Here is a 24,211-nt window from a genome sequence, read left to right as displayed (position 1 = left end):
CGCACTATCTGGACCTCGTCATCGGCAACCTGGGACACGTGGACATCGAATTTGAGGTATTATTACACCTGGACACCGAAAACTATGAAGCGCACTATCTGGACCCCGTCATCGGCAACCTGGGATACGTGGACATCGAATTCAAAATATTAATACACGTAGACACCGAAAACTACGGAGCGCACTATGTGGACCTCGTCATCGGCAACGTAGGACACCTAGACATCGAATTCAACGTATTATTACACCTGGACACACACACACACACACACACACACACACACACACACCCACGCACGCACGCACGCACGCACACACACACACACACACACACACACACACCGAAAACTATGGAGCGCACTATCTGGACCCCGTCGTTGGCAACCTGGGACACGTGGACATCGAATTCGAGGTATTATTACACCTGGACACCGAAAACTATGAAACGCACTATCTGGACCCCGTCATCGGCAACCTGGGATACGTGGACATCGAATTCAAAATATTAATACACGTAGACACCGAAAACTACGGAGCGCACCATCTGGACCTCGTCATCGGCAACCTGAGACACGTGGACATCGAATTCAAGGTATTAATACACGTAGACACCGAAAACTATGAAGCGCACCTCGTCATCGGCAACCTGATTGTGAGACACGTGGACATCGAATTCAAGCTTGATTCATAAGAATCGACTTAAAAATTCCCTAGCGGCAGAATTAAAATTATGTCTAGACATAATAAAAATTGATTGAATTTTTATTATGTCTAGACATAATAAAAATTCAGGAATTAAAATTATGTACGTAATTTTAATTCTTGAATTTCTATTATGTACATAATGGAAATTCAAGAATTAAAATTATGTACATAATAAAAAATCAGGAATTAAAATTATGTACATAATGGAAATTCAAGAATTAAAATTATGTACATAATAAAAATTCAGGAATTAAAATTATGTACATAATGGCAATTCAAGAATTAAAATTATGTACGTAATGGCAATTCAAGAATTAAAATTATGTACATAATGGCAATTCAGGAATTAAAATTATGTACATAATAAAAATTCAGGAATTAAAATTATGTACATAATGAAAATTCGAGAATTAAAATTATGTACATAATGGGAATTCCGAATAAATATTATGTCTTGACATAATAAAAATTTCTTTCAAATTAAAATTTTATATGAAATCTAGGATTGAAATGATAGTAGCACGTAATTCTAATTTTCAATTTTCATTATGTCATGGCATAATTTTTATTCACTGAAATTCTATTAACCATGACATAATTTTAATTCGTGAATTTTTATTATGTTGCAGCATAATTTTAATTTATTGAATTACTATGATAGCTTACATAATTTAAATTTCTGCAATTATTATTATGTTACGACATAATAAAAATACATTAATATTATCTCATGACATAATAAAAATGAATTAAAATTATGTCTTGACATCAAAGTAATTCGACATATAAACTGTACCTTTCTCTATGTATGGCACGCCGTTTTGCTATTTATTCATAAAATTTTTATTTTGAATTAATTTTACGTGAATACATAATTTTAATTCATTTTTATTATGTTATGACATAATAAAAATGGTTCCGAAAAACTATCTACTTCAGTTTAAATCAATTACTGAATTTTTATTTTAGATTAAAAAATCTAATTAATAAATAGCAAAACGGCGTGCCATATGTGTCTGCGTTTTCTACAGTCGGTTGACAATCAATTTAAAGACCGGCGTTACGCTGTTTAATCTCAGTATTCATTGAAATATGTCACTGACATTTACGCTTACCGGCAAGAGCAGCATCCTCGCGGTAAGTTACTTTCCCGCCGTGGATTTGAGCGATGGCGATTACGAGCTCGGTCTAACAGATTTTGAAACCTATCACACGATACCGAATGTAAATTCGTCCAAAAATAAATTCTACTATGACGACGACGACAAGGAGATTACCATTCCCGAAGGATCGTACGAACTGCGTGATATAGACATGTATCTGAAACGCGCTCTTTTATGGGACTCATCCAATAATGTCTCGACAAACGAAGATGAACCGCACCCATTGATTATTATTTATGCTAATAGCAATACAATGAAGAGCGAGATCAAGTGCGCTTATCGGATAAATTTTACAAAACCAAACAACATTGGAACGCTGCTGTGATTTTCAGCGAATCGCGTGCTGGTGTCGCGACAATGGCACGAATCGGATGTTCCGCTAAATATCATCAACGTAAACAGTATTCGCATAGAGTGTAACGTGACAGCGGGTGCGTACAGCAATGACAAGTACATGCACACGATACACGAGTTTTCACCGAGCGTGCCACCAGGATATAAGATATCGGAAACGCCGGCACAGATCATTTACCTTCCGATTATCGTACGGAGCATTTCGGACTTGACGCTTTGCGTCGTAGATCAGGACGGTCGATTGATTGATTTTCGCGGAGAATAGATCACCGTTAGACTGCATGTACGAAGACGACAGCGATAACGCGAGATGCTCGTACTGAACGAAGCTGAGCAGGTGCGACAAACGAGAAACAAAAAGACAATCCGATTGCCAAAGAAGAAACTCACTGCGTCGAACATTGAATTTTTGAAATCATTGGGTTTCGTCGTACGAAATGGCTAATATCTTAAACATTGGAGGTGAACCGATCTTTGACGACAGCGTCGTCAAGATTGAGACACACACGTACAATCCGTACGCTAACACAACGTTTGGACATAACGATGAGATAAGAATACCCATACAACAGCAGGATTTATACACGTTGCCATGTGAAAGCTTTCTTTACGTTGAAGGACGATTGGTAATAAAGAGAAGGAATGACGAGTCTGTGACAACGCTTGCGAATAATTGCGTGGCGTTCATGTTCGATGAGATTCGATACGGGCTCAACGGTGTGGAGATTGATCGCAACAGAAACGTTGGCATAACCAGTACCATCAAGAACTACGTATCGCTATCGTATAATGATTCTCAACTCATGCGGAATGCTGGCTGGGACGTTACATCGAGCATACCGGAAGGATATTTTAACTTTTGCGTACCGCTCAAGTTGTTGCTGGGCTTTTGCGAGGATTACGAACGCGTCGTTGTTAATGCTCGTCACGAATTAATTTTGATACGTGTGCGTAGCGATAACAATTGCATTGTAGGAAATCCTGCGACAGAGCCGGAAATCGAATTGTTTAAAATACAATGGCGAATGCCTCATGTTACGTTAAACGAGGTCAATAAGCTATCTATGCTACGGGCCTTGGAAAGCGGGCGATATCTTAGTGTCAGTTTCCGTTCGTGGGATCTGTAGGAGTATCCCATGTTGCAGAGCACGACCAAGCATTCGTGGGCCGTCAAAACGGCGACTCAGCTGGAGAAGCCGCGGTACGTTATCTTTGCGCTGCAGACCGGCCGCAAGAATATCATGTCTCAAAATGTTAGCGTATTCGATGCCTGTAATTTGACCAACGTGAAACTTTATCTAAACTCCGAATTTTATCCGTACGACGACATGAATCTGGATTTTACTAAAAATCGATACGCCGTTCTTTTCGATATGTATGCGCGATTTCGTAAAACTTATTACGAATACGATTCCTTCGATACGCTTTGCAGCTTGTATACATTCCTGATGGAAGGACCTTTTGTTGTCATTGATTGCTCGCGACAAAACGAATTTGTCAAGAGCGCCACCGTGGATGTGCAATTAGAATTTGAATGTAAAGAAAATGTACCTGCAAATACTACCGCCTATTGTCTCATCTTGCATATCGTGTAATCGAATACTGTCCGTTGTCGAACGTAGTGCGCAAACTCATGTAAATTGCAATATCAGCAGATATTGCAATATAAGAGACACTGATGTACCGCGATAAGATACAAATTGCTCCATCGTTTTGACATGATTGTACCGACGTTTATCGATCTGCAAGGATTAACGTCGGGATGAAATTTGTCGTGAAAGAGGTGGCGGTTCTGAGAAACGGGACCGTTTTGGCACATTACATTTTTACGTGTCCCATGCCATGGAGTCTCCTCATGAAATCCGACAAGTCATACGCTTCCTGGTTGATTGCGAATCACCATGGACTACGATGGGAGAATGGAAATATGCCGTACAGCATGGCGAAACATCTAATTACATCGGCCGTACTTGGAGAGAGCAACGAGACGTCGACTCTTGTGTACATCAAGGGATGCCAGAAACGAGAATGGCTGGTGGATCTGCTTGAGAATAAAGCGAGAAAAAATTTAAAAATTGAGACTTTGGATGCAGATTATGAAGATATTGAATCTTTACATAATCTAGATGTTACTAATACTGTAAGATGCGAAAAACATGTTAAGAATTGCGCGTTGCAAAATGTATTAAAAATATTTAACTGGTGGTCGCGACACCAGAAAAATTGTGATTTTTTGAAATAAAATATATATGTATATATAAACGTTTTATTTTCTTTTCCCACATACTTTGTAGTATAATACAGATGTTTTAGCTGTTCAAGAGATGAAGCTGAAGTTGTCAGCCAAAACTTAGCAGCCAGCAGGGCCGAATAGGGTATCGCAGGGCCCCCGAGATAAAATCCGGTAAATTTTCTTCAAAAAAATCACAAAGACGCCACAGCAAGTATAGAATACGAATCTGAAGCGATCTTGGCGATGACGAAGTTAGTTAACTAATTAAAAAATTAATTAACAATTAAATAATAGTTAAAACACACACGCATATCCGTTCGGAACCCAAAAAAATCTCAGAGACTGTACTGCAAGTGTAGAATTCGAATCCGAAGCGACCTTGGCGATGACGAAGTTAGTTAACTAATTAAAAAAAAATTAATAATTAAATAATAGGTAAAACACACACGCATATCCGTTCGGAACCCAAAAAAATCACAGAGACTCCACAACAAGTGTAGAATAAGAATCCGAAGCGACCTTGGCGATGACGAAGTTAGTTAATTAATTAAAAAATAATTAACAATTAAATAATAGGTAGAACACACACGCATATCCGTTCAGAACCCAAAAAAATCTCAGAGACTGTACTGCAAATGTAGAATACGAATCCGAAGCGACCTTGGCGATGACGAAGTTAGTTAACTAATTAAAAAATTAATTAACAATTAAATAATAGTTAAAACACACACGCATATCCGTTCGGAATCCAAAAAAATCACAGAGACTGTACAGCAAGTGTAGAATAAGAATCCGAAGCGACCTTGGCGATGACGAAGTTAGTTCACTAATTAAAAAAAAATTAACAATTAAATAATAGGTAAAACACACACGCATATCCGTTCGGAACCCAAATAAATCACAGAGACTCCACAACAAGTGTAGAATAAGAATCCGAAGCGACCTTGGCGATGACGAAGTTAGTTAACTAATTAAAAAATAATTAATATTTAAATAATAGGTAAAACACACACGCATATCGGTTCGGAACACAAAAAAATCACAGAGACTGTACTGCAAGTGTAGAATGCGAATCCGAAGCGACCTTGGCGATGACAAAGTTAGTTAACTAATTAAAAAATTAATTAACAATTAAATATAAGTCAAAACACACACGCATATCCGTTCGGAATCCAAAAAAATCACAGAGACTGTACAGCAAGTGTAGAATAAGAATCCGAAGCGACCTTGGCGATGACGAAGTTAGTTCACTAATTAAAAAAAAATTAACAATTAAATAATAGGTAAAACACACACGCATATCCGTTCGGAACCCAAATAAATCACAGAGACTCCACAACAAGTGTAGAATAAGAATCCGAAGCGACCTTGGCGATGACGAAGTTAGTTAACTAATTAAAAAATATTTAATAATTAAATAATAGGTAAAACACAAACGCATATCCGTTCGGAACACAAAAAAGTCACAGAGACTGTATTGCAAGTGTAGAATGCGAATCCGAAGCGACCTTGGCGATGACAAAGTTAGTTAACTAATTAAAAAATTAATTAACAATTAAATATAAGTCAAAACACACACGCATATCCGTTCGGAATCCAAAAAAATCACAGAGACTGTACAGCAAGTGTAGAATAAGAATCCGAAGCGACCTTGGCGATGACGAAGTTAGTTAATTAATTAAAAAATAATTAACAATTAAATAATAGGTAAAACACACACGCATATCCGTTCGGAACCCAAAAAAATCACAGAGACTCCACAACAAGTGTAGAATAAGAATCCGAAGCGACCTTGGCGATGACGAAGTTAGTTAACTAATTAAAAAATAATTAATAATTAAATAATAGGTAAAACACACACGCATATCGGTTCGGAACACAAAAAAATCACAGAGACTGTACTGCAAGTGTAGAATGCGAATCCGAAGCGACCTTGGCGATGACGAAGTTAGTTAACAAATTAAAAAATTAATTAACAATTAAATATAAGTCAAAACACACACGCATATCCGTTCGGAATCCAAAAAAATCACAGAGACTGTACAGCAAGTGTAGAATAAGAATCCGAAGCGACCTTAGCGATGACGAAGTTAGTTCACTAATTAAAAAAAAAATTAACAATTAAATAATAGGTAAAACACACACGCATATCCGTTCGGAACCCAAAAAAATCACAGAGACTCCACAACAAGTGTAGAATAAGAATCCGAAGCGACCTTGGCGATGACGAAGTTAGTTAACTAATTAAAAATAATTAATAATTAAATAATAGGTAAAACACACACGCATATCCGTTCGGAATCCAAAAAAATCACAGAGACTGTACTGCAAGTGTAGAATACGAATCCGAAGCGACCTTGGCGATGACGAAGTTAGTTAACTAATTAAAAAATTAATTAACAATTAAATAATAGTTAAAACACACACGCATATCCGTTCGGAATCCAAAAAAATCACAGAGACTGTACAGCAAGTGTAGAATAAGAATCCGAAGCGACCTTGGCGATGACGAAGTTAGTTCACTAATTAAAAAATAATTAACAATTAAATAATAGGTAAAACACACGCATATCCGTTCGGAATCCAAAAAAATCACAGAGACTCCACAACAAGTGTAGAATAAGAATCCAAAGCGACCTTGGCGATGACGAAGTTAGTTAACTAATTAAAAAATAATTAATAATTAAATAATAGGTAAAACACACACGCATATCCGTTCGGAACACAAAAAAATCACAGAGACTGTACTGCAAGTGTAGAATGCGAATCCGAAGCGACCTTGGCGATGACGAAGTTAGTTAACTAATTAAAAAATTATTTAACAATTAAATATAAGTCAAAACATACACGCATATCCGTTCGGAATTCAAAAAAATCACAGAGACTGTACAGCAAGTGTAGAATAAGAATCCGAAGCGACCTTGGCGATGACGAAGTTAGTTCACTAATTAAAAAATAATTAACAATTAAATAATAGGTAAAACACACACGCATATCCGTTCGGAATCCAAAAAAATCACAGAGACTCCACAACAAGTGTAGAATAAGAATCCGAAGCGACCTTGGCGATGACGAAATTAGTTAACTAATTAAAAAATAATTAATAATTAAATAATAGGTAAAACACACACGCATATCCGTTCGGAACACAAAAAAATCACAGAGACTGTACTGCAAGTGTAGAATGCAAATCCGAAGCGACCTTGGCGATGACGAAGTTAGTTAACTAATTAAAAAATTAATTAACAATTAAATATAAGTCAAAACACACACGCATATCCGTTCGAAATCCAAAAAAATCACAGAGACTGTACAGCAAGTGTAGAATAAAAATCCGAAGCGACCTTGGCAATGACGAAGTTAGTTCACTAATTAAAAAATAATTAACAATTAAATAATAAGTAAAACACACACGCATATCCGTTCGGAACCCAAAAAAATCACAGAGACTCCACAACAAGTGTAGAATAAGAATCCGAAGCGACGATGGCGATGACGAAGTTAGTTAGCGCGTCTGCCACCCGGTTAAGGGCTTCCCTCCTGTAGCGGATCTCTAGGTCGTATTGCTGGAGCTCGAATGCCCACCGGCCCTGTCTCCCGGTGGGTGCGTCGATTTTCTGCAACCACCGGAGCGACTGGTGGTCCGTGAGAACGGTGAATGGGTACCCTTGGAGATAGTCCCGCTTGCGGCGAATTTCCCATATTACGGCGAGGCATTCGAGCTCGGTTGCGCTGTAATTGCGTTCGGCCTGATTGAGAGTTCGGCTTGCGTATGCGATGACTCGTTCGCCCTCCGGGAAATTTTGCGTTAGTACGGCCCCTACCCCGGTTGTGCTGGCGTCGGTTTGCAGGATAAAACGACGCGTGAAATCTGGACAGGCGAGAACCGGCGCGGTGGTCAGGGTCGTTTTTAATTGTTTGAATGCATTTTCTTCTTCGGGGCCCCATGCCCACGGGCGTGTTTGCGGGTTAACGCGGTGAGGGGTGCGGCGACGGTCGCGAAGTCTTGTATAAATCGCCGGTACCAGGAGGCGACGCCTAGGAATTGTCGGATTTGCTTTACGGTTTGTGGCCGCCGCCACTGAGCGACGGCTTTGACTTTCTCGGGGTCTGTGCGTATCCCTTCTCGGTCGACGATGTGTCCTAGGTATTGTAGGCGGTCTACGCAGAATCGGCACTTGGCCGGATTGAGTTTTAAGTTTGCGACGCGAAGCCGTCGAAAGACTTCCCGTAGGATTCGAAAATGTTCTTCAAATGTCTCGCTAATTATTATGAGCGATGATGTCGTCGAGGTATACGAACACGTGGGGTTTTAATTCGGGTCCGAGCACGGAGTCTAGGAGCCGTTGGAACGTGGCGGGTGCGAAGTGTAGGCCGAACAGCATTACTTTGAAATGGAAGAGCCTCTTCCCGGGTACTGTAAACGCGGTGATGGGTTGACTGGTCGGTGTGAGCGGTACTTGCCAGTAGCCGCTTTTCAGGTCGAGCGTGGTAAGGTATTTTGCGCCGCGCAATTTATCGAGGGTGGCGGTAATTTGCGGGAGCGGGTAGGCGTCGGGCTCAGTTGCGTCGTTGACCCTCCGGAAATCTATACAAAATCGGTAGCTGCCGTCCTTCTTTCGGACCACGACTACGGGCGAGCTTCATGCGCTGTGGGAGCGTTCTATTACCCCGTCTCGCTCCATTTTCTCGATTTCGTCATCGATAACGGCCCGCATGGCCGGGTTGCGGGGCCGGTATCGTTGCTTAATCGGACTGGCGGTCGGCTTCAGGCGGATGTTGTGCGCGGCTCGGTCGGTGGGCCCGCGGAGGGTTTCGAAAAGCGGTAATTCTTGCTCGAGGAATTCTCGCAATCGTATTTCCTCGGTCGGTGTGCGCGGTGCAATCCCCTCGGTCGCGGCCGTCCCGGGGGTGTTTTGCGGCGTTATCGGTTTGGCCGGCGCGGGTACTGCGAGGCCGATTTTTGCCCAAAAATCTACTCCGAGGAACACTGCGCTCGCTAGATTCGGCATGTTTGAAAACTCATGCCAGATCGTGCGTCTCGTGGTTTGGACGGGTAGCCGGATGCGGCCGGGGAGGACGATGCGGTGGCCCTAGTTGTACCTCCTCTTCGTCGGGGATGATCGTGAAGCCTAGGTTTTGCGCGAGTCGCGCGGTGTTCTCGTTTACGAATGAGATTTTGGATCCCGTATCGAGCAGTGCCCTGAGCGGTTTATCGTTTACCTGGATGTCGAGGTGCGGCCGCGGAAAAAACTTTACGTCGAGGACCGGCGGGCGGCCGGGGCTTCCGCGGTCCCGGAGGGGGATGGCAGTCCTTGGTGAGAACCCCATCCTTGCCGCACTGGGAACAGAACTTCTGTGCGGGTCGACGGCAATCGAATCGGGTGTGTCCCCGTTGTTTGCACCTCCAGCAGCATTCCCGTCGGTTGTACGCGGCGGCGGCGATTGGTGTTTCGGCGGTATTGGTTTTCGCGGGGGCGCGTTTCTTTTGATTTTGCTGAAGCCTCTCGTATTTGCCGGCTCGCTGCTGGAGGTCGCGAGGGTTATTGACGTCGCCCCGCCAGATGCGGCTCTGGTAGTCGGGGTGCAAATTTTCATATAATTGCTCGACCTGCTCCTCGGAGGAGTATCTCTCCGCCCGTCGCATGAGCGCGAGTAGGTGTGTCGCGTATTTCATGTAGGCCTCCCCGTCCCTTTGCGTACGGTCGCGGATCTCGTTAACGAGCTGTAATCGGTACTGGCGCGGTAAGAACGTTTCCTTAAAGTCCGCGATAAAGTCGTGCCAATCGAATCATCCGTCGCGGTTGTTACGGTACCAGAGGAGCGCGTCTCCCCGCAGGAATTTGGGTAATCCGCGGAGCCAGTGTTCGTCCGAGAATTCGTACGCGGCGCGAAGTTCGTCGATGCGCTCGAGAAACGCCCAGGGGTCCTTCCCCTCAAAGTGTAGTCCCCATTTTTGCATTTGGTCCATTATCTGGGTGGTGGGGAGTGCGGGGGGCGATGGGCGGTCGGCCGGAATTATAGTCACCGGTGATGTCGCGGCGGGTATGGTTGTGACCGGAACAACGTTTGTTAATATTAAAATTATATTATAAGCCACTTACTACTTGGGCTGTAAATACGGTCGCCACTGTATTTTCCGGGATTTATACAGAAACCCTGTTGCTATGCGGTGCCCCGTCCTTCCTTCCAGCGTAATGGCCGCCGATGTCCACGACGCGGACGTGTTCAAGGCCGACCGGCAACGCCCTTGTTAAGCGCACGTGTGACACGGATAATCGGAGAGGATGTTCACTAGGGTCGCTAGTAATAAGTCTTTGTTTATTATAAACAAATAATAAATTAATAATTTCACAGTTACAGTATCTCGGTACACGAACGGACAGGTTCTCTCGCATGCCGCACTGCGTCGATTGTTAACGAACACTGCATAACCGTCGCTTCGAGCTATCTCGGTTAATAACCGTTAACGCGTGGTTAATCGTCGCGTAATTATCGTATATTGCCACGGGATAAGCATACGGGATCGAGTATTGTTGCGCGACTCTCGAAAAATGTACGCGCCTCGAAATCTTCCGTTGAACTTTCCTGCGCTATTGTTGCTGATACACGCATTACTCGCACTTATCGTAGGCGGTCACGAGATAAGTACACCGTATCGAGTTATATTGCGCGACCGTTGAAACGTGTACGCGCCTCGAAATCTCCCGGCAGACTGTCGTAATTACACGCACTTATCGTAGGCGGTTACAGGATAAGTACCCGGTATCGAGTATTATTGCGCGACTCTCGAAAGATGTACGCGCCTCGAAATTCCCCGGCGGACTGTCGTGGAGGAACGGTTCTCATGCCCCCACTTTGATACTAGCGCAGGCGCATTGCCTTACTTTTACGCGCGAAATGATGCAATCTCGCGCGCACTCTCTTACAACCAATCGCGTCGCTTGATGACGAGCGACACGATCCCATCGTTGCTTATCTTATTGGCTGAGCCGATCTAATTGGCTCAGCTCAGAATTAAACTGAGATACTGCGTTGACGTTGCAACAGCGGACACGGGCTCTCGCTTCGAACGCGGCAACCAATGCCAGCCGTCGCAATCTGCACCATGTGCAAATTCGCGGCAAGTCACTCGGAACGTTTTCCGAGTGACCGAAAATGGTCTCTGTGACGTTCCCTTATTTAACCAGGTAAGTAGCATATTACTAGAATCAAATCTTATTAATTCTCCTTTTCTTTCAGGTACCGGGTCTTCGCAGGATCGTCTCGCCCAATCAATGGACTGGTTCGTGTCGTCGGTAAGTATCCGAACGGTAAGTATATAAAATGAATAATAATGCATAATATTGCATATAATACGATTAATCGTACTTGACTCGACAGGGAATAAATGAAATAAAACGTAAATGTAGTTATACAATGCAATTACGCGCTTCACGACATTCTCTCGCTTCGCGGAGCTACGCCCGTTTCCTATTGTTCGATCCGTCGCGCTTATCGGAAATGCGCATCGCGCTTTCATTGGCTCTTGGCCTTGCAAAATCATAAATCAATCTGAAACTTTGTAAAATTATGTCGAATTGCCAGGAATCGTTCCTATTGGCTATCGCTGTGTCGAGAATATTTAACACTAATAAATTTAACGCAATTATCGCTATTCTTAATAAAACGGGCTGAGATAAGTCCCATTGGTCCTCGTTATTCGGCATTATGCCTTTACTGTTACATTAATAATAAAACATAGAAATGAACATAAAATATTAATTATGGGCTCGATTGGCCCTTGCTCGTGCTCTCGGCACTCGCTGTCGCAAATCATGCATGGAAAGGCTTAAAGGTCCTCGGGAATCACTCTGGGATCCAATTCGAGGCTCAATAGTAGGATGTATAAAGTGTAAAGAGTGAAAATCATGCTGACGGTTTGTACGTCTGGAAAGTTAATGATAATTGGTAGGAATATAATAAGGGTAACCACTAGGTATTCTTTGAGCTTCATCTTTGCAACTTTGAATCTTTTTTACGCCTGGTAATACGGAACGGCTTTGTTCACGCTGGAATACGCTAGCAGTAGTATGCAAACTATTGAAATAGCAAACAAAGAAAATATGAATGCAAGAAATATAATTCTATACTTGTCTGTGTCCATAATGGAACGTTGGCCTGTGATTGGCTCTTTTGCAAAACGTACTTTCGTACTTCTGATAATGAATCTTTATTGACTCTAATGTTGAAATTAATTGAAGTGGGTATTTTAGGATCGAATAAGGATATCAGGTGTGATTTATATGTATTTTTTATAAATATTGCTCCTTATTGGAGTAGTTATGAGAAACATGCACAATTGAGTAAAATAAAATAAAATAAAATAATACGCCTATTCTCTTGTCCTTTACGCGGACTCTAATAACTTTGTTCCCTCGCACGGGTTGTGATCTACATTGCACATGCACTTGATGTTAATAATATAAAGTTAATAATATATCGCGCACGGAGTCCCTCTATTGGTCCGGCGCCGCTGCTTGGCTCATCATGCCTAAATCTGTTTTGTCGTCCCCGGTGCTCCTCGGTTGGCCGGTTATGACTGAAATTACCTCGCCGTGTCCAGCGGGCTGTTTCTCCACCTCGCCGTGTCCAGCGGGCTGATTCTCGATTGGCTGACCTCTCTTAAGGCGAATTGCCTCGAAAATGATCTCTTCTATGGGCGAGAGGATCTGCGTGCTCGCAACACTCTTGAAACTGCAGTCATCTGCCCCTTCGACGTTTTCTATGTCGGGATTGGTCGGTTCCCCCGGCTTATTGTACGGCTCCGCCATGAAATAGATGGTACAGCCATCGGTTTCACGGTCAGCGTTAGAGGTGGCAGGGGTTGGTTTCTAATGCGGTTTTCTGGAACATCTCGGGGTGGGTGTCAATAAATTGGTTTTATCGGTTGCGGAGCTCTTTGAGCGTGCCCTCGGCGTCGAGCCCGAGGGTCTGGAGTTCGATTATTAGCTCGGCTTTGGTCAGCCGATAATAATATGCCTTCATTTTACCCGTGCCTCGTGCCTGAGCCTTTCGGTCCAGTCCCTGTTCGGGCGCCATGAAACAACCTAGCTTCCGAAGCGCGGATTTAGCTCGCGGCTGGTCAGGGTTCGGAGTAGGCGCGGAGGAAGACACAAAACTCGGTTAAAATGTAACAAAACAGAAAGGTTTATTCAATTATATGCGCAGATACATAGAGATGCTCGCGGGAGCGGCGAGTATGTACACAAGATTGTGGTCGCTGCTGCGATAGCGGCGGCATATGTGCGGGAAATTGCGGTCGCGGTTTGTAACGGCGGCGGTATGTGGAGATCGCGGAGTCGCTGTGTACGTACAATAGTTCGCGGGCGCGGTTTTTAACGGCGGCGGTATGCGGATAGCGCGGTGTCGCTGGGTACGTGAAATAGATCGCGGACGCGGTTACACGGGCGGTGACGTAAAGGTATCGCGGGGTTCACGGACGTCGGGGAACGCGGAGTCTCGTGGACCGGAGGGCGCGCAGACTCGCTGAAGTGCGGGGTATGATTTCGGCGCGGGTGACGCGGGGTCGCGGTAGGGCCAGCGGCGGCAGTGATGTCGTAAGACGGTTGGATCGCGATGGGACGTGATATCGAGCGGCTAAGACCCTTAGCGGTGATAAAGCAGTACTCGGGTATTATTTTCCGAAAAATTGAAAAAATTAAAAAAAACTGGTTTTTAAAAAATCGGTAACGAAAAATTATATATACTTTGTGGCACTCTTCGGGAAATTATACTCCTTCTTCATGTATAATTTTTTGAGATTCAATCAATTATTTCCCTAAAAATTGGAAAAATTAAAAAAAACCGGTTTCCAAAAAGATCGGTAACAAATTGTACACATCATGGCACTCCCCGTAAAATTCTACCACTACTTCTTTAAGATTCGGTCAATAAATTCCCGAAAAATTGAAAAAATTTCCGTATTGGCTTCCAAAAAGATCGGTAACAAAAAATTATACACTTTATAGCACTTCCCCAAAAATTCTGCCCCTGCTTGATCTATAATTCTTTGAAATTCGGCCAACTATTTCCTGAAAAATTGAAAAAATTAGAAAAACCGGTTTCCAGAAGATCGGTAACAAAAAACTATACACCTTATAGCACTCCCCGGGAAATTACTACCCCTATTTCATATACGTTTGGTAAAAATTTGGTCCATTGGTTTCCGAGATCATCGCGGACAAAAAAATGCAAACCCTGTTGCTTTATAATAATAGTATATATATATATATATATATATATATATATATAATTTTAAATAAATAAGGACAACAATAAATAAAAATAATTTAGAAAAGAATGCAATGGGAGTAATATTAAATGATTATCAGCGTGGATGTGCGAGTGAGTGATATGGGTGTGCATGACGACGCGGACGGCGGATAATGTGACTTATAACTAAGTATAGGATAAGTTTATTTATTTATTTAAAATTTCGAGGTCTAGCAGCGCCAAGTTTTTTTACAAGAAAAAATTATGTATTTTAATAAAATATTTTTATTTTGTACCGTTACCTCTGTAATTCTTTGTGATTAAATATTTTATTTTATTAAAAAATACATATATAAACTTTGTATTTAAATACAAATTGTATTCCCTCGTTGGATTAAATATTTTAATAAAATATTTTTATTTTGTACCGTTACCTCTGTAATTCTTTGTGACCACTAAAAAATACACATGTAAACTTTGTATTTAAATATCTTGTATTTTCTTGTTAAATTTAAATAAAACTTTTTAATCTTATAAAATTGTAATCATACATTTTTTTCTAATTGACACAATGTAAAGATTTTTCAAAGTAGTGCAACAATTATTTTTTGAGGCAATATATATGTTCACTCTGTAATTGGCGCTGTAATTTAAAGAGATATCATTTCTTTTTTGTAATTGTAATAGATCACTTGAAGAGGGCTTGGGCGAGCGGAGCGGGCGGTTGGCCCGAAGTTAAGAGGGCGAGTTAGGAGGTGTTTTTCGGCGGAAAGAAGGTCGGGGGGATGGAGTAGTGTGGTGGAGGTGGTGGAGGTGGTACGGAGGAGGACGAGGAAGTGGAGGAGACTCCGAGGAGGGTGTGGCTGGAGAATGGAGACCGAAAACCTCAAAGCAAGATTTGGAGGTTAGGATTTGGAGAAGGTAGAGGAAGGGTCAGGGACGTGAGACGTGAGAGGTGAAAGAACGGCGGAAGGCGCGCGCTGTCGTAGGTCGTGAGTCACGGAGAGCGGCCCAAAGGCGGCGCGGCTGAGGCGAATGTAGATGGCGAGACCGAGACGGCGCTGGGTGTCGGAAGCCAAACGGATTAAATAGATGCGGCAGCGCGGGACGGCAATGAGCGAGAGGTGTGTGGAGAAAGCGGAGAGGATAGAGGGCGCAGCAAATAGAAGAAAGTGTGACGGCGGCGCTGGAAGGCAGCTGGGATGGCAGGACTGAGAGGAGAGGTAGGGAAGCAACAAAGTTGGACGCACTGGCAGAGGTGAAGTGTAAAGGAGGAAGGTATACGGAAGGTGAAAGGAAAAGGTGTAAGGGAGATGCGAAGGAGAAAAACCGTGGAGGAGCGGAAGGAAGACTGGATAGGAATAGAGAAGATGGCAGGGATGGGGCAAAGGTCGGAGGAGACAGAGTGGGTGGAGGAGAGCAGGAAAGAAATCAGGAAGATAGGGCAGGAAATCAGGGAAGAAATAAGACGGGAAGGAAAAGGCATCAGGAAGAAATTAAAGGAGATTGGAGTGAGGTTGGAGAGACTAGAGGAGGGGCGCTGGCGGTGCGAGGAAAGCGAGGAGCAGGATGAGGAGGAGGAAAGAGAGACAGATGAGAGCAACGGGTGGAGAGGGAGGGAAAAGGAACCAGCAAGGACGAAGAGGAGTAACAGGGGAGTGGCAAGAAAGGAGATGACGGAGGAGGATGGATGATGGACGAGGATAAAGCGGTGGAGGCGAGAGTATGGATACGGACAAGGACGAGGGCCATAGGAAGAAAGGAGAGCAAGAGGAAGGTGGGAGGAGCGGGGACGGAACAGGGGGGAAGGCGGCGAGCGGGAGGAGGGAGAGGAAGGAGAGAGGGGAGGAGAGCAGTGGCAGAAGGGAGGGAAGCGGAGAAATGACAGAAGCAAGGAAGGCGGAGGGAGATGGCTGGAGTAAAGAGGAGGGGAGGGAAAAGGAAGTGGGTTTTTGTTTCAGAGCGAAGACATAATAGGAAGGAGGGAAGGCGGCGAGCGGGAGGAGAGAGAGAGAAGGAAGGAAAGAGAAAGAGCAGCGGCAGAAAGGAGGGAAGAGGAGAAATGGCTAAAGCAAAAAAGGCGGAAGGAGATGGATAAATGAAAGACGAAGGGAGGGGAAATAAATGAAATGTAAGGTCGCATATGGCCAGGCGCGTAAGGGAGTGATTTGTAAGAGGTTTGGGTACGTTCCTCATAAAAAACGCCTTGTAAACCCTACGGGGATACACAATAAATCTACATACATACATACATAATAGATCACTTGAAACGCGACTCTTCTTTTTGATAAGGTAACATAATTTTGTGATGTGTATCACTTGGGTTATAATTTTTCAGAAATAAAGATACTACTGCTTAGATTTTTTCGAGATTTTTCGAGATATAAAGATTACGTCTACCACTTGTTACTTAGGTTTTTTTGAGGTATAATACTACCACTTTCTTTTTTTTTAGGTAACAACATATACACTACTATGCGTGTACTTGGCGCCTTTTTTTACCTTTTTTTAAAAAAGGTAATTTTGTACGGATAATATTAACAGTATTTTAAATTTTTAGTTTATAAAATAATTAGTAGTAGGGAAAGAAGAATAAACAAACATAGAAATGTGAATGTGAATTTTTTTATTACAAAATTTAATTATTTTGATGAGGAACAATTACTTGGATGATAAACATCATAAAAACATTTAAAACATATAAATTTTTTACAGTTTGCACAACGAATAAATGAAGGAGTACCACATACACACTTATTTTTCCGTATGTCCGGGGGGAAACATATTTCGTTGACGTTTCTAAACACATTTCTTTGAAGAATTACTTTCGATGCAAACCAAGCGTACTTGATCATATCTGTAAAAGCTTCCGCTGATAATTGCGAATGAATTAAAGAATGAATCTTTATTGCGTCTTTTCGCGAAGACAGCTGTTGCTTTTGTTATCAAACTTCAGCAGAATTTTGGATTTTTTGGATGAAGTTTTTCACTTGACAAAAAAAGTACACATCGCATGGTTGGCAGTACGGCGTGCAATGAGGTGGAATAATTTCCACTGTTGAACTACAATTTCTGTCGTCGTCGGTAAAAACACTATTAAAGTGTGCTGGGTCAGTTTGCCCTCCCCACGAGTCCAAAATGAGCAGGAATTCGTTGTCGTTGCAATATGGTTTGATAATGTTTCCGACGAATTGGCTAAAGTGATCTTTTGTTAATTTACTTGATTTCGAGGCGGTGATGTATACATTGCCATAGCATTCCAATAACTTGTCAATTGCAGCCGAGAAACGAGGACCAAACACCCCTTTCGGCTCTTGCATGCACAGGAACACTTTTGGTAGCAGTTTTTCCGAGGCAGTTATCGCATACTGTGCCGTATAACTGTGGGTGATTTTGTTGAAGTCTCCGAGAAAAACTTCAGTGCTTTTTTCGCCTTTGGTAGATAAAATTTTTCGCACATCGATTCGATACTCACAACCGGTTTGGTCGGTGTTGATTACATAATCTCTGTTGAATTTTAAAATTTGCCTAGCTATGCGCTTTTGAAATTTCTTTGCTTCTTTTAATATATTTGAGATATCTAAAGCATTTTTTGATTTAATATATCGCGTAATTTTTCTTTGCTGAATTTTATAGGTCTGTTTGAATCTAACTGCTTATGAGTAAGATGCTTGAAAATTTAGGCTTTCAAATTGTACCGCTGCTTGGAAAGCCCATTGTTGTAGCATCCGCGTTGTCACTGTTTTCTTCCGTTTCCTAATTTTGCAAAAACGATCAATGGTCCATTTGTTAATAGCCTCGTACTTTTCTTTAACGCCACCACCTTGCTTGATTTCTGCACGCCATCGTTTCCAAGAAAACCCTAAAACGAGACGCAAAACGAGACGTGCGGATGTGCGAGGAATCGGCTAGCTCGACCTAAGGGCTGGGGCGGGGGTGATGGAGGGCGGCGCGATATTCGGCGGGGTGACACGCCGTAAATAAGGCCACAAACTCAAGCGATTAACAAATCAAAGTAACATTTATTCGTTAGAAATTCGCGCGTGAACCAATAAAAGCCGATTCGGCTTTGGTCGGCCGGACATCGACGGTAAACACGAAATAATCACGGAAATAGAAAATAAGATCTCGCAGGAAAGATCGCGAAAGGACGATACCTCACGCGCGGATTGCGTGAACGCAACGCCGGGAGTCGCGCGAGAATTCTGTCGCCCATTTATCTCAAGCCTAACGCAAGTAGGAATCGTGGCGTAAGCCACGTCTCATCGTAATGAGGACCGAACGCAACACAATAACGAGCGCGGACGTTATACGAAACGGACTCGCAGTAACGGATTTTGCCACGAATCTATCGCGATCTCCAGAGGCTCGCAATCGCGTCTTTATCTCAATTCCGCGGCCACGATATAGTCTAAGAGCTGGCAACGGAAAAAGCAACATGTCTCGGTCCATGAAATATCTTACTTGGAAAAGGTTCGATTGCTGCCGGCAAAGCGAAAGCCCGACCGTCAGAAGGCGGACTGGAAGCTATGTGGGTGGGCGGGCGATCAAACGTGTAAATTTTTGAACAAAAAAAACTGTCGATCGGCACGGCTGAAAATTTGCATAGGTATCGAGGAGTATCAAAAAAAGCAGGAAAAAAATTGTCAGAAGAGTAAGTAGAAGCTAAAGGGTTGTCAGAAGCTGCCAAAGTTGCGAAAATTTTCGGAAAATTTACATATTAAGAGGCATTTCTGACAATTTGCATTTGTATTGTTTACGTATAGAATAAACTGAGTGCAAAGTGTCAGAAGGCAAAGTGGAAGCGATCATGAGAAAATCGGGTGCAAAGTGCGAGAGCGTCTTTCGGCGCGCGGCGCAGCGCCCAGTGGACCGATCGCTTTTCTCTTGATTTTCACACCGTACTTACATATTTCAAAGCACTACTGACAATTTATCTGAATAATATTTATGAAGGACTAAAGGAACTATTATTAAAATTTCAGAAGTCAATTGAGTAGTTATACATTTTTATAAGAAATTAAAAAAAAAATTTTATTTGTAATACAGTACATTTTGAAAAAATCAATCGGTTTCATATTCCGTATCTTGCACATTCTCTTCAGATTCAGGGTCTTCATCGCTATCATATTCGGACTCCTCGTCTCATTAACTGAGAGAAAATAATAAATAGTTAAATAAATTAAATAAATCATGTATACAATCAAGAGTCGCGAATTGAAAATTACCTTCCGAATCCTCATTATCCAAAATGACATCTTTTACTGATGATGGCAACTGTAGGCCTTCAAACCATAGAAAGTCATATTTGTTTTCGGTGCATGTCCATCCTGAAGTATCGGGCTCGAATTTGATTGGATCCGATAATGTTGCATTATTCCACAAGTGTGCAATATAGTGTGCTCTTCTCATTTGCTGCAGAAGCTCGGTGTAGCAAGGTGCGGCAAGCAGGAAGCGTCGAAGTTTTTAAATTTTTTTTCAAAAAAGCTTCGCCAGTATTTTTAATTTTGTAATTTCGGAGGAACATTTGAAACCTAACCTAACATTATCGATTTCTTTATTCGCCTCATACCCGTACATGCTACAAACGAATGACTCTATTTTCGCAAAAGTATCGTCCATATCGATCGACATATCTCCTAAGCTAGCGAATGCTTTCTGAAATTCTTCTTTTTTTGCAAATATTTTAAATGGACGCTGTTTACCTTTCCTAAAAAATGCAGGATTATAGTCGCAACCGGTAGAGGGAGGGGGAAAAGCCGTCGAAGCGTGCGGAGGGTCGGGAATTAGGCGGAGTGGAAAATAAGTTTCTGGGAATGGAGTAAGGCAGGAAGAATGGAGTGACACGATGGAACCGAAGGAGGAAAAACAGAGGAAGCGGAGTAATTGGAGGAGATGCTGAGAGGAAAGGGGACGAAGAAAGATCCTGGAATTATAGAGAGAAGCCTTGGAGGTTAGGACACGGAAGAAGAAGGAAGAGGGGAGGAGACGCCAGAGGTGAGGTACTGTGGAAGAGGAGGAGGAAATAGGCATAGCAAAAGGTGGCGCGCGGCGCGGGCAGGCGGAGAGAATGCGCGGAAGCGAAGAGATGGTGGTAGGGCCCCGGCTGGAGCTGAGACGGCGCGGGTTGCCGACCGCTCCAAAAGAGTGAGTTGGCGACACTGCGGGGCGTCGAGGCGCAGCACATGGGGCCGGCGGTACCCGCGCGAGCGGCGACGAATAGGAAGAGAGCAACGCGGCGCTCGCGTAGGCGCGCCGAGGATGATAAGCACGATAGATGCGGCAGCGCGGGACGGCAATGAGCGAGAGGTGAGTGGAGAGAGCGGAGAGGATAGAGGGCGCAGCGAATGGAGGAAAGTGTGACGGCGGCGCTGGAAGACAGTCGGGATGGCAAGACTGAGAGGAGAGGTAGGGAAACAACAAAGTTGGACGCACTGGCAGAGGTGAAGGGTAAAGGAGGAAGATAGACGGAAGGTGAAAGGAAAAGGTGTAAGGGAGATGCGAAGGAGAAAAACCGTGGAGGAGAGGAAGGAAGACTGTAAGTAAAGGAGGAACAAGAGAGGCGAGGGGGAAGCGGAGACGGACAGAGATAGAGTGAGAAGAGAGGAGCAATAAATATCTTACATAAGGCATGTTTATACAGGGATAGGTAAAGAGACGATGGCAGGGATGGGGCAAAGGTCGGAGGAGACAGAGTGGGTGGAGGAGATCAGGAAGGAAGTCAGGAAGATAGGGCAGGAAATCAGGGAAGAAATAAGACGGGAAGGAAAAGGCATAAGGAAGAAATTAAAGGAGATTGGAGTGAGGTTGGAGAGGCTAGAGGAGGAGCGCTGGCGGTGCGAGGAAAGCGAGGAGCAGGAGAAGGAGGAGGAAAGAGAGACAGATGAGAGCAACGGGTGGAGAGGGAGAGAAAAGGAACCAGCAAGGACGAAGAGGAATAGCAGAGGAGTGGCAAGAAAGGAGATGACGGAGGAGGATGGATCGGAAGGCAGTGAGGGAGGTTGGAGAGAGAAGGGGTGGGGAAGAGACTGGTGGGAGGAGGTGGCCAGCGAGGAAGATAGGAGAAAGGAGGAGGAGAACAGGTACGCGGCAAGAGGATATACACAGGGAGAGGAAGAAGGGGGGAGTAGGAAGGATGAAAATAAAAAGGAAACAGAAGGGGGAGCGAGCAGGGAGAAGGAAGACAGAGGCTACAGAGAAGAAAGGACGGCCAAAGAGGGCAAGGGAGGACAGGAGGAGAAGAGAAGGGAGGAGGAGGGAACAGAAGAGAGGAATAGAGCGCGGAGGGCGGTAGAAGACAAGGAGGAGGAAGTGAGGAGAAAAAAGGAAAGGAAAGAAAGAGAGGAAAAAGAGGAAAGGAAGGAGAGGGAGAGGAGGCTTGTTCAGGGGGAAGGCTGGAGACTGGAGAAGCAGAGAAGTGAGGACTTGGAGAAGAGGAAAGGTAGGGAGATAGGAGAAGGAGTGAGGGAGGAGACGGAGAGAAGGAGGAAAGAAGAAGAAGAGAAGATGAGGAGAATAAAGGAGAGAGTAAAGAGGCTGGAGGAAGAGAGAGAGCAAAAGGAGAGAAGAAAGAAGAATGTGATATGGAGAGGATTGGATGGAAGGGACGCGGAAGAAAGGAGGGGCATGATGATATGGATAGCAGAGAAGGTACTGGGGAAAGAACCGAAGATTAGAAGGGTCTGGGAAAGGAAAGGGGAAGGAGGGAGAGAGGTTCTGATAGTGGAGATGGAAAATGAGAGGGAGAGGGCAGAATTGCTGGGAAGATTTGGAGAGGTTAGGCAGAGGTGGGGGATTGGGGTGGACGAGGACCTGTCGATGGAGGAGAGGAGGACAAGGTGGAGGATGTTGGAGAAGGCGAAGGAAGAAAGGGACAAAGGAAGAAGAGCGAGGGTGGAAAACAGGAGACTGTGGGTGGAGGGCAAGGAGTTAGAATGGAAGGAAGAGGAGGGAAAATGGGAGGAGGTATGAAGGGGAGGGGATAAGGTTGATAGCTAGGGACGGGAGGAGGAGGAGAAAGGGAGGGTATTAGGATAGAAGAAAAGCAAGAAGGAGGCCAAGGGCGAGAGTAGTGGCAGAAGGGAGGGAAGCGGAGAAATGACAGAAGCAAGGAAGGCGGAGGGAGATGGCTGGAGTAAAGAGGAGGGGAGGGAAAAGGAAGTGGGTTTTTGTTTCAGAGCGAAGACATAATAGGAAGGAGGGAAGGCGGCGAGAGGGAGGAGAGAGAGAGAAGGAAGGAAAGAGAAAGAGCAGTGGCAGAAAGGAGGGAAGCGGAGAAATGGCTAAAGCAAAAAGGCGGAAGGAGTTGGATAAATGAAAATCGAAGGGAGGGGAAATAGATGAAATGTAAGGTCGCATATGGCCAGGCGCGTAAGGGAGTGATTTGTAAGAGGTTTGGGTACGTTCCTCATAAAAAAAAACGCCTTGTAAACCCTACGGGGATACACAATAAATATACATACATACATACATACATACATAGTCGCAACCGGTAAACGCATGAAATCCCGGCAATGCTTTGCATAGATCTAATCCTAAAAGTTCGTGAAGCGCATTTACATCGATAACATGCCGACTACTGGAGACTCCACATTCAATATAAATTTTCGCTGTTATTTTATGCAAATTACCTAACATAATTACAAGAATATATGTATTCGAGCACTTGATTACAACATTATAATCTGAATTTATTTTAGACGCATGGTAAACAATTTTAGTGTCAGCCTCTTCGTGCGAAGCACAACAAAAATCAGGATTTTGCGCTCGAACGACATTACCATTTACATTGACGCTGTACGAATAACAATCAATAAAATTTAATAAAATGGTCTTATTTTTTATAAAAGGGGCTACATCATTACTTTGCCAGTGTGAAATTAGGAAAAGGACAAGAGCTTCTTTAAATTTGTCGTTCCTAAGTTCTTTGGCAAAATCATGTGTCCTATTAGCTTGTTCCGGACCAGAGATGACGTACTCATGGTTACTACTGAAACCTCCCCTCAACGAACGTTCATAATCTTTAATAGACGGCGAGCAGTAGCGATCAAAAACTATATGCACACATGAAGCATTATAACTCATAAGAATCTGTAAAATTTTTTTTGAAATGTTGCCGAACAATTTTGGTACATCCTTCATAGAGTGAATTAAAAAAAAAAACCGTCAACAATTACAACATCGATGTGGGTCGGTAAAGCACTGTCATTTCGCAGAATTTTTATCATAGCCGATTTTTCTGTTATACAAATCGTGCCATCTAAATGACATAATGAAGTAGGCATCGGAGTCATCGGGAACGGAAACATTTTTTCTATATCTGTCGCCTCTTCCATAGAAATCCCTAACATTCGACCGAATAAATCGCGTTGCATGCAAACTTTCTGTACTTTATGGTTGATTGTTATTTTTTGCCTTTTATTGCAACTTGTAAAATTTATTATTTTATTCTGCTTTATGACAGATTCAAATTGACGATCATCTTGTGAACACTCGAAAATAA

General features: G+C 43.3%; 1 protein-coding gene across 1 annotated transcript; it reads left to right on the top strand.

The window, feature by feature from the left end:
* The first annotated feature begins 20,459 nt into the window (after nucleotides 1-20,459).
* Nucleotides 20,460-23,185, top strand: LOC143895986 (uncharacterized). The gene is made up of 2 exons (XM_077403532.1): nucleotides 20,460-21,247; nucleotides 21,353-23,185. Exons 1-2 carry the CDS (start codon nucleotides 21,208-21,210, stop codon nucleotides 22,678-22,680), a joined length of 1,368 nt encoding a protein of 455 aa, XP_077259658.1. The 5' UTR covers nucleotides 20,460-21,207; the 3' UTR covers nucleotides 22,681-23,185.
* The last annotated feature ends 1,026 nt before the right edge of the window (nucleotides 23,186-24,211 follow it).

Source organism: Temnothorax americanus, unplaced genomic scaffold (assembly GCF_048541705.1).
Source record: "Temnothorax americanus isolate GAGA-0224 unplaced genomic scaffold, ASM4854170v1 Scaffold171, whole genome shotgun sequence".
NCBI lineage: Eukaryota > Metazoa > Arthropoda > Insecta > Hymenoptera > Formicidae > Temnothorax > Temnothorax americanus.
This window is presented reverse-complemented; position numbering and strand designations above follow the sequence as displayed.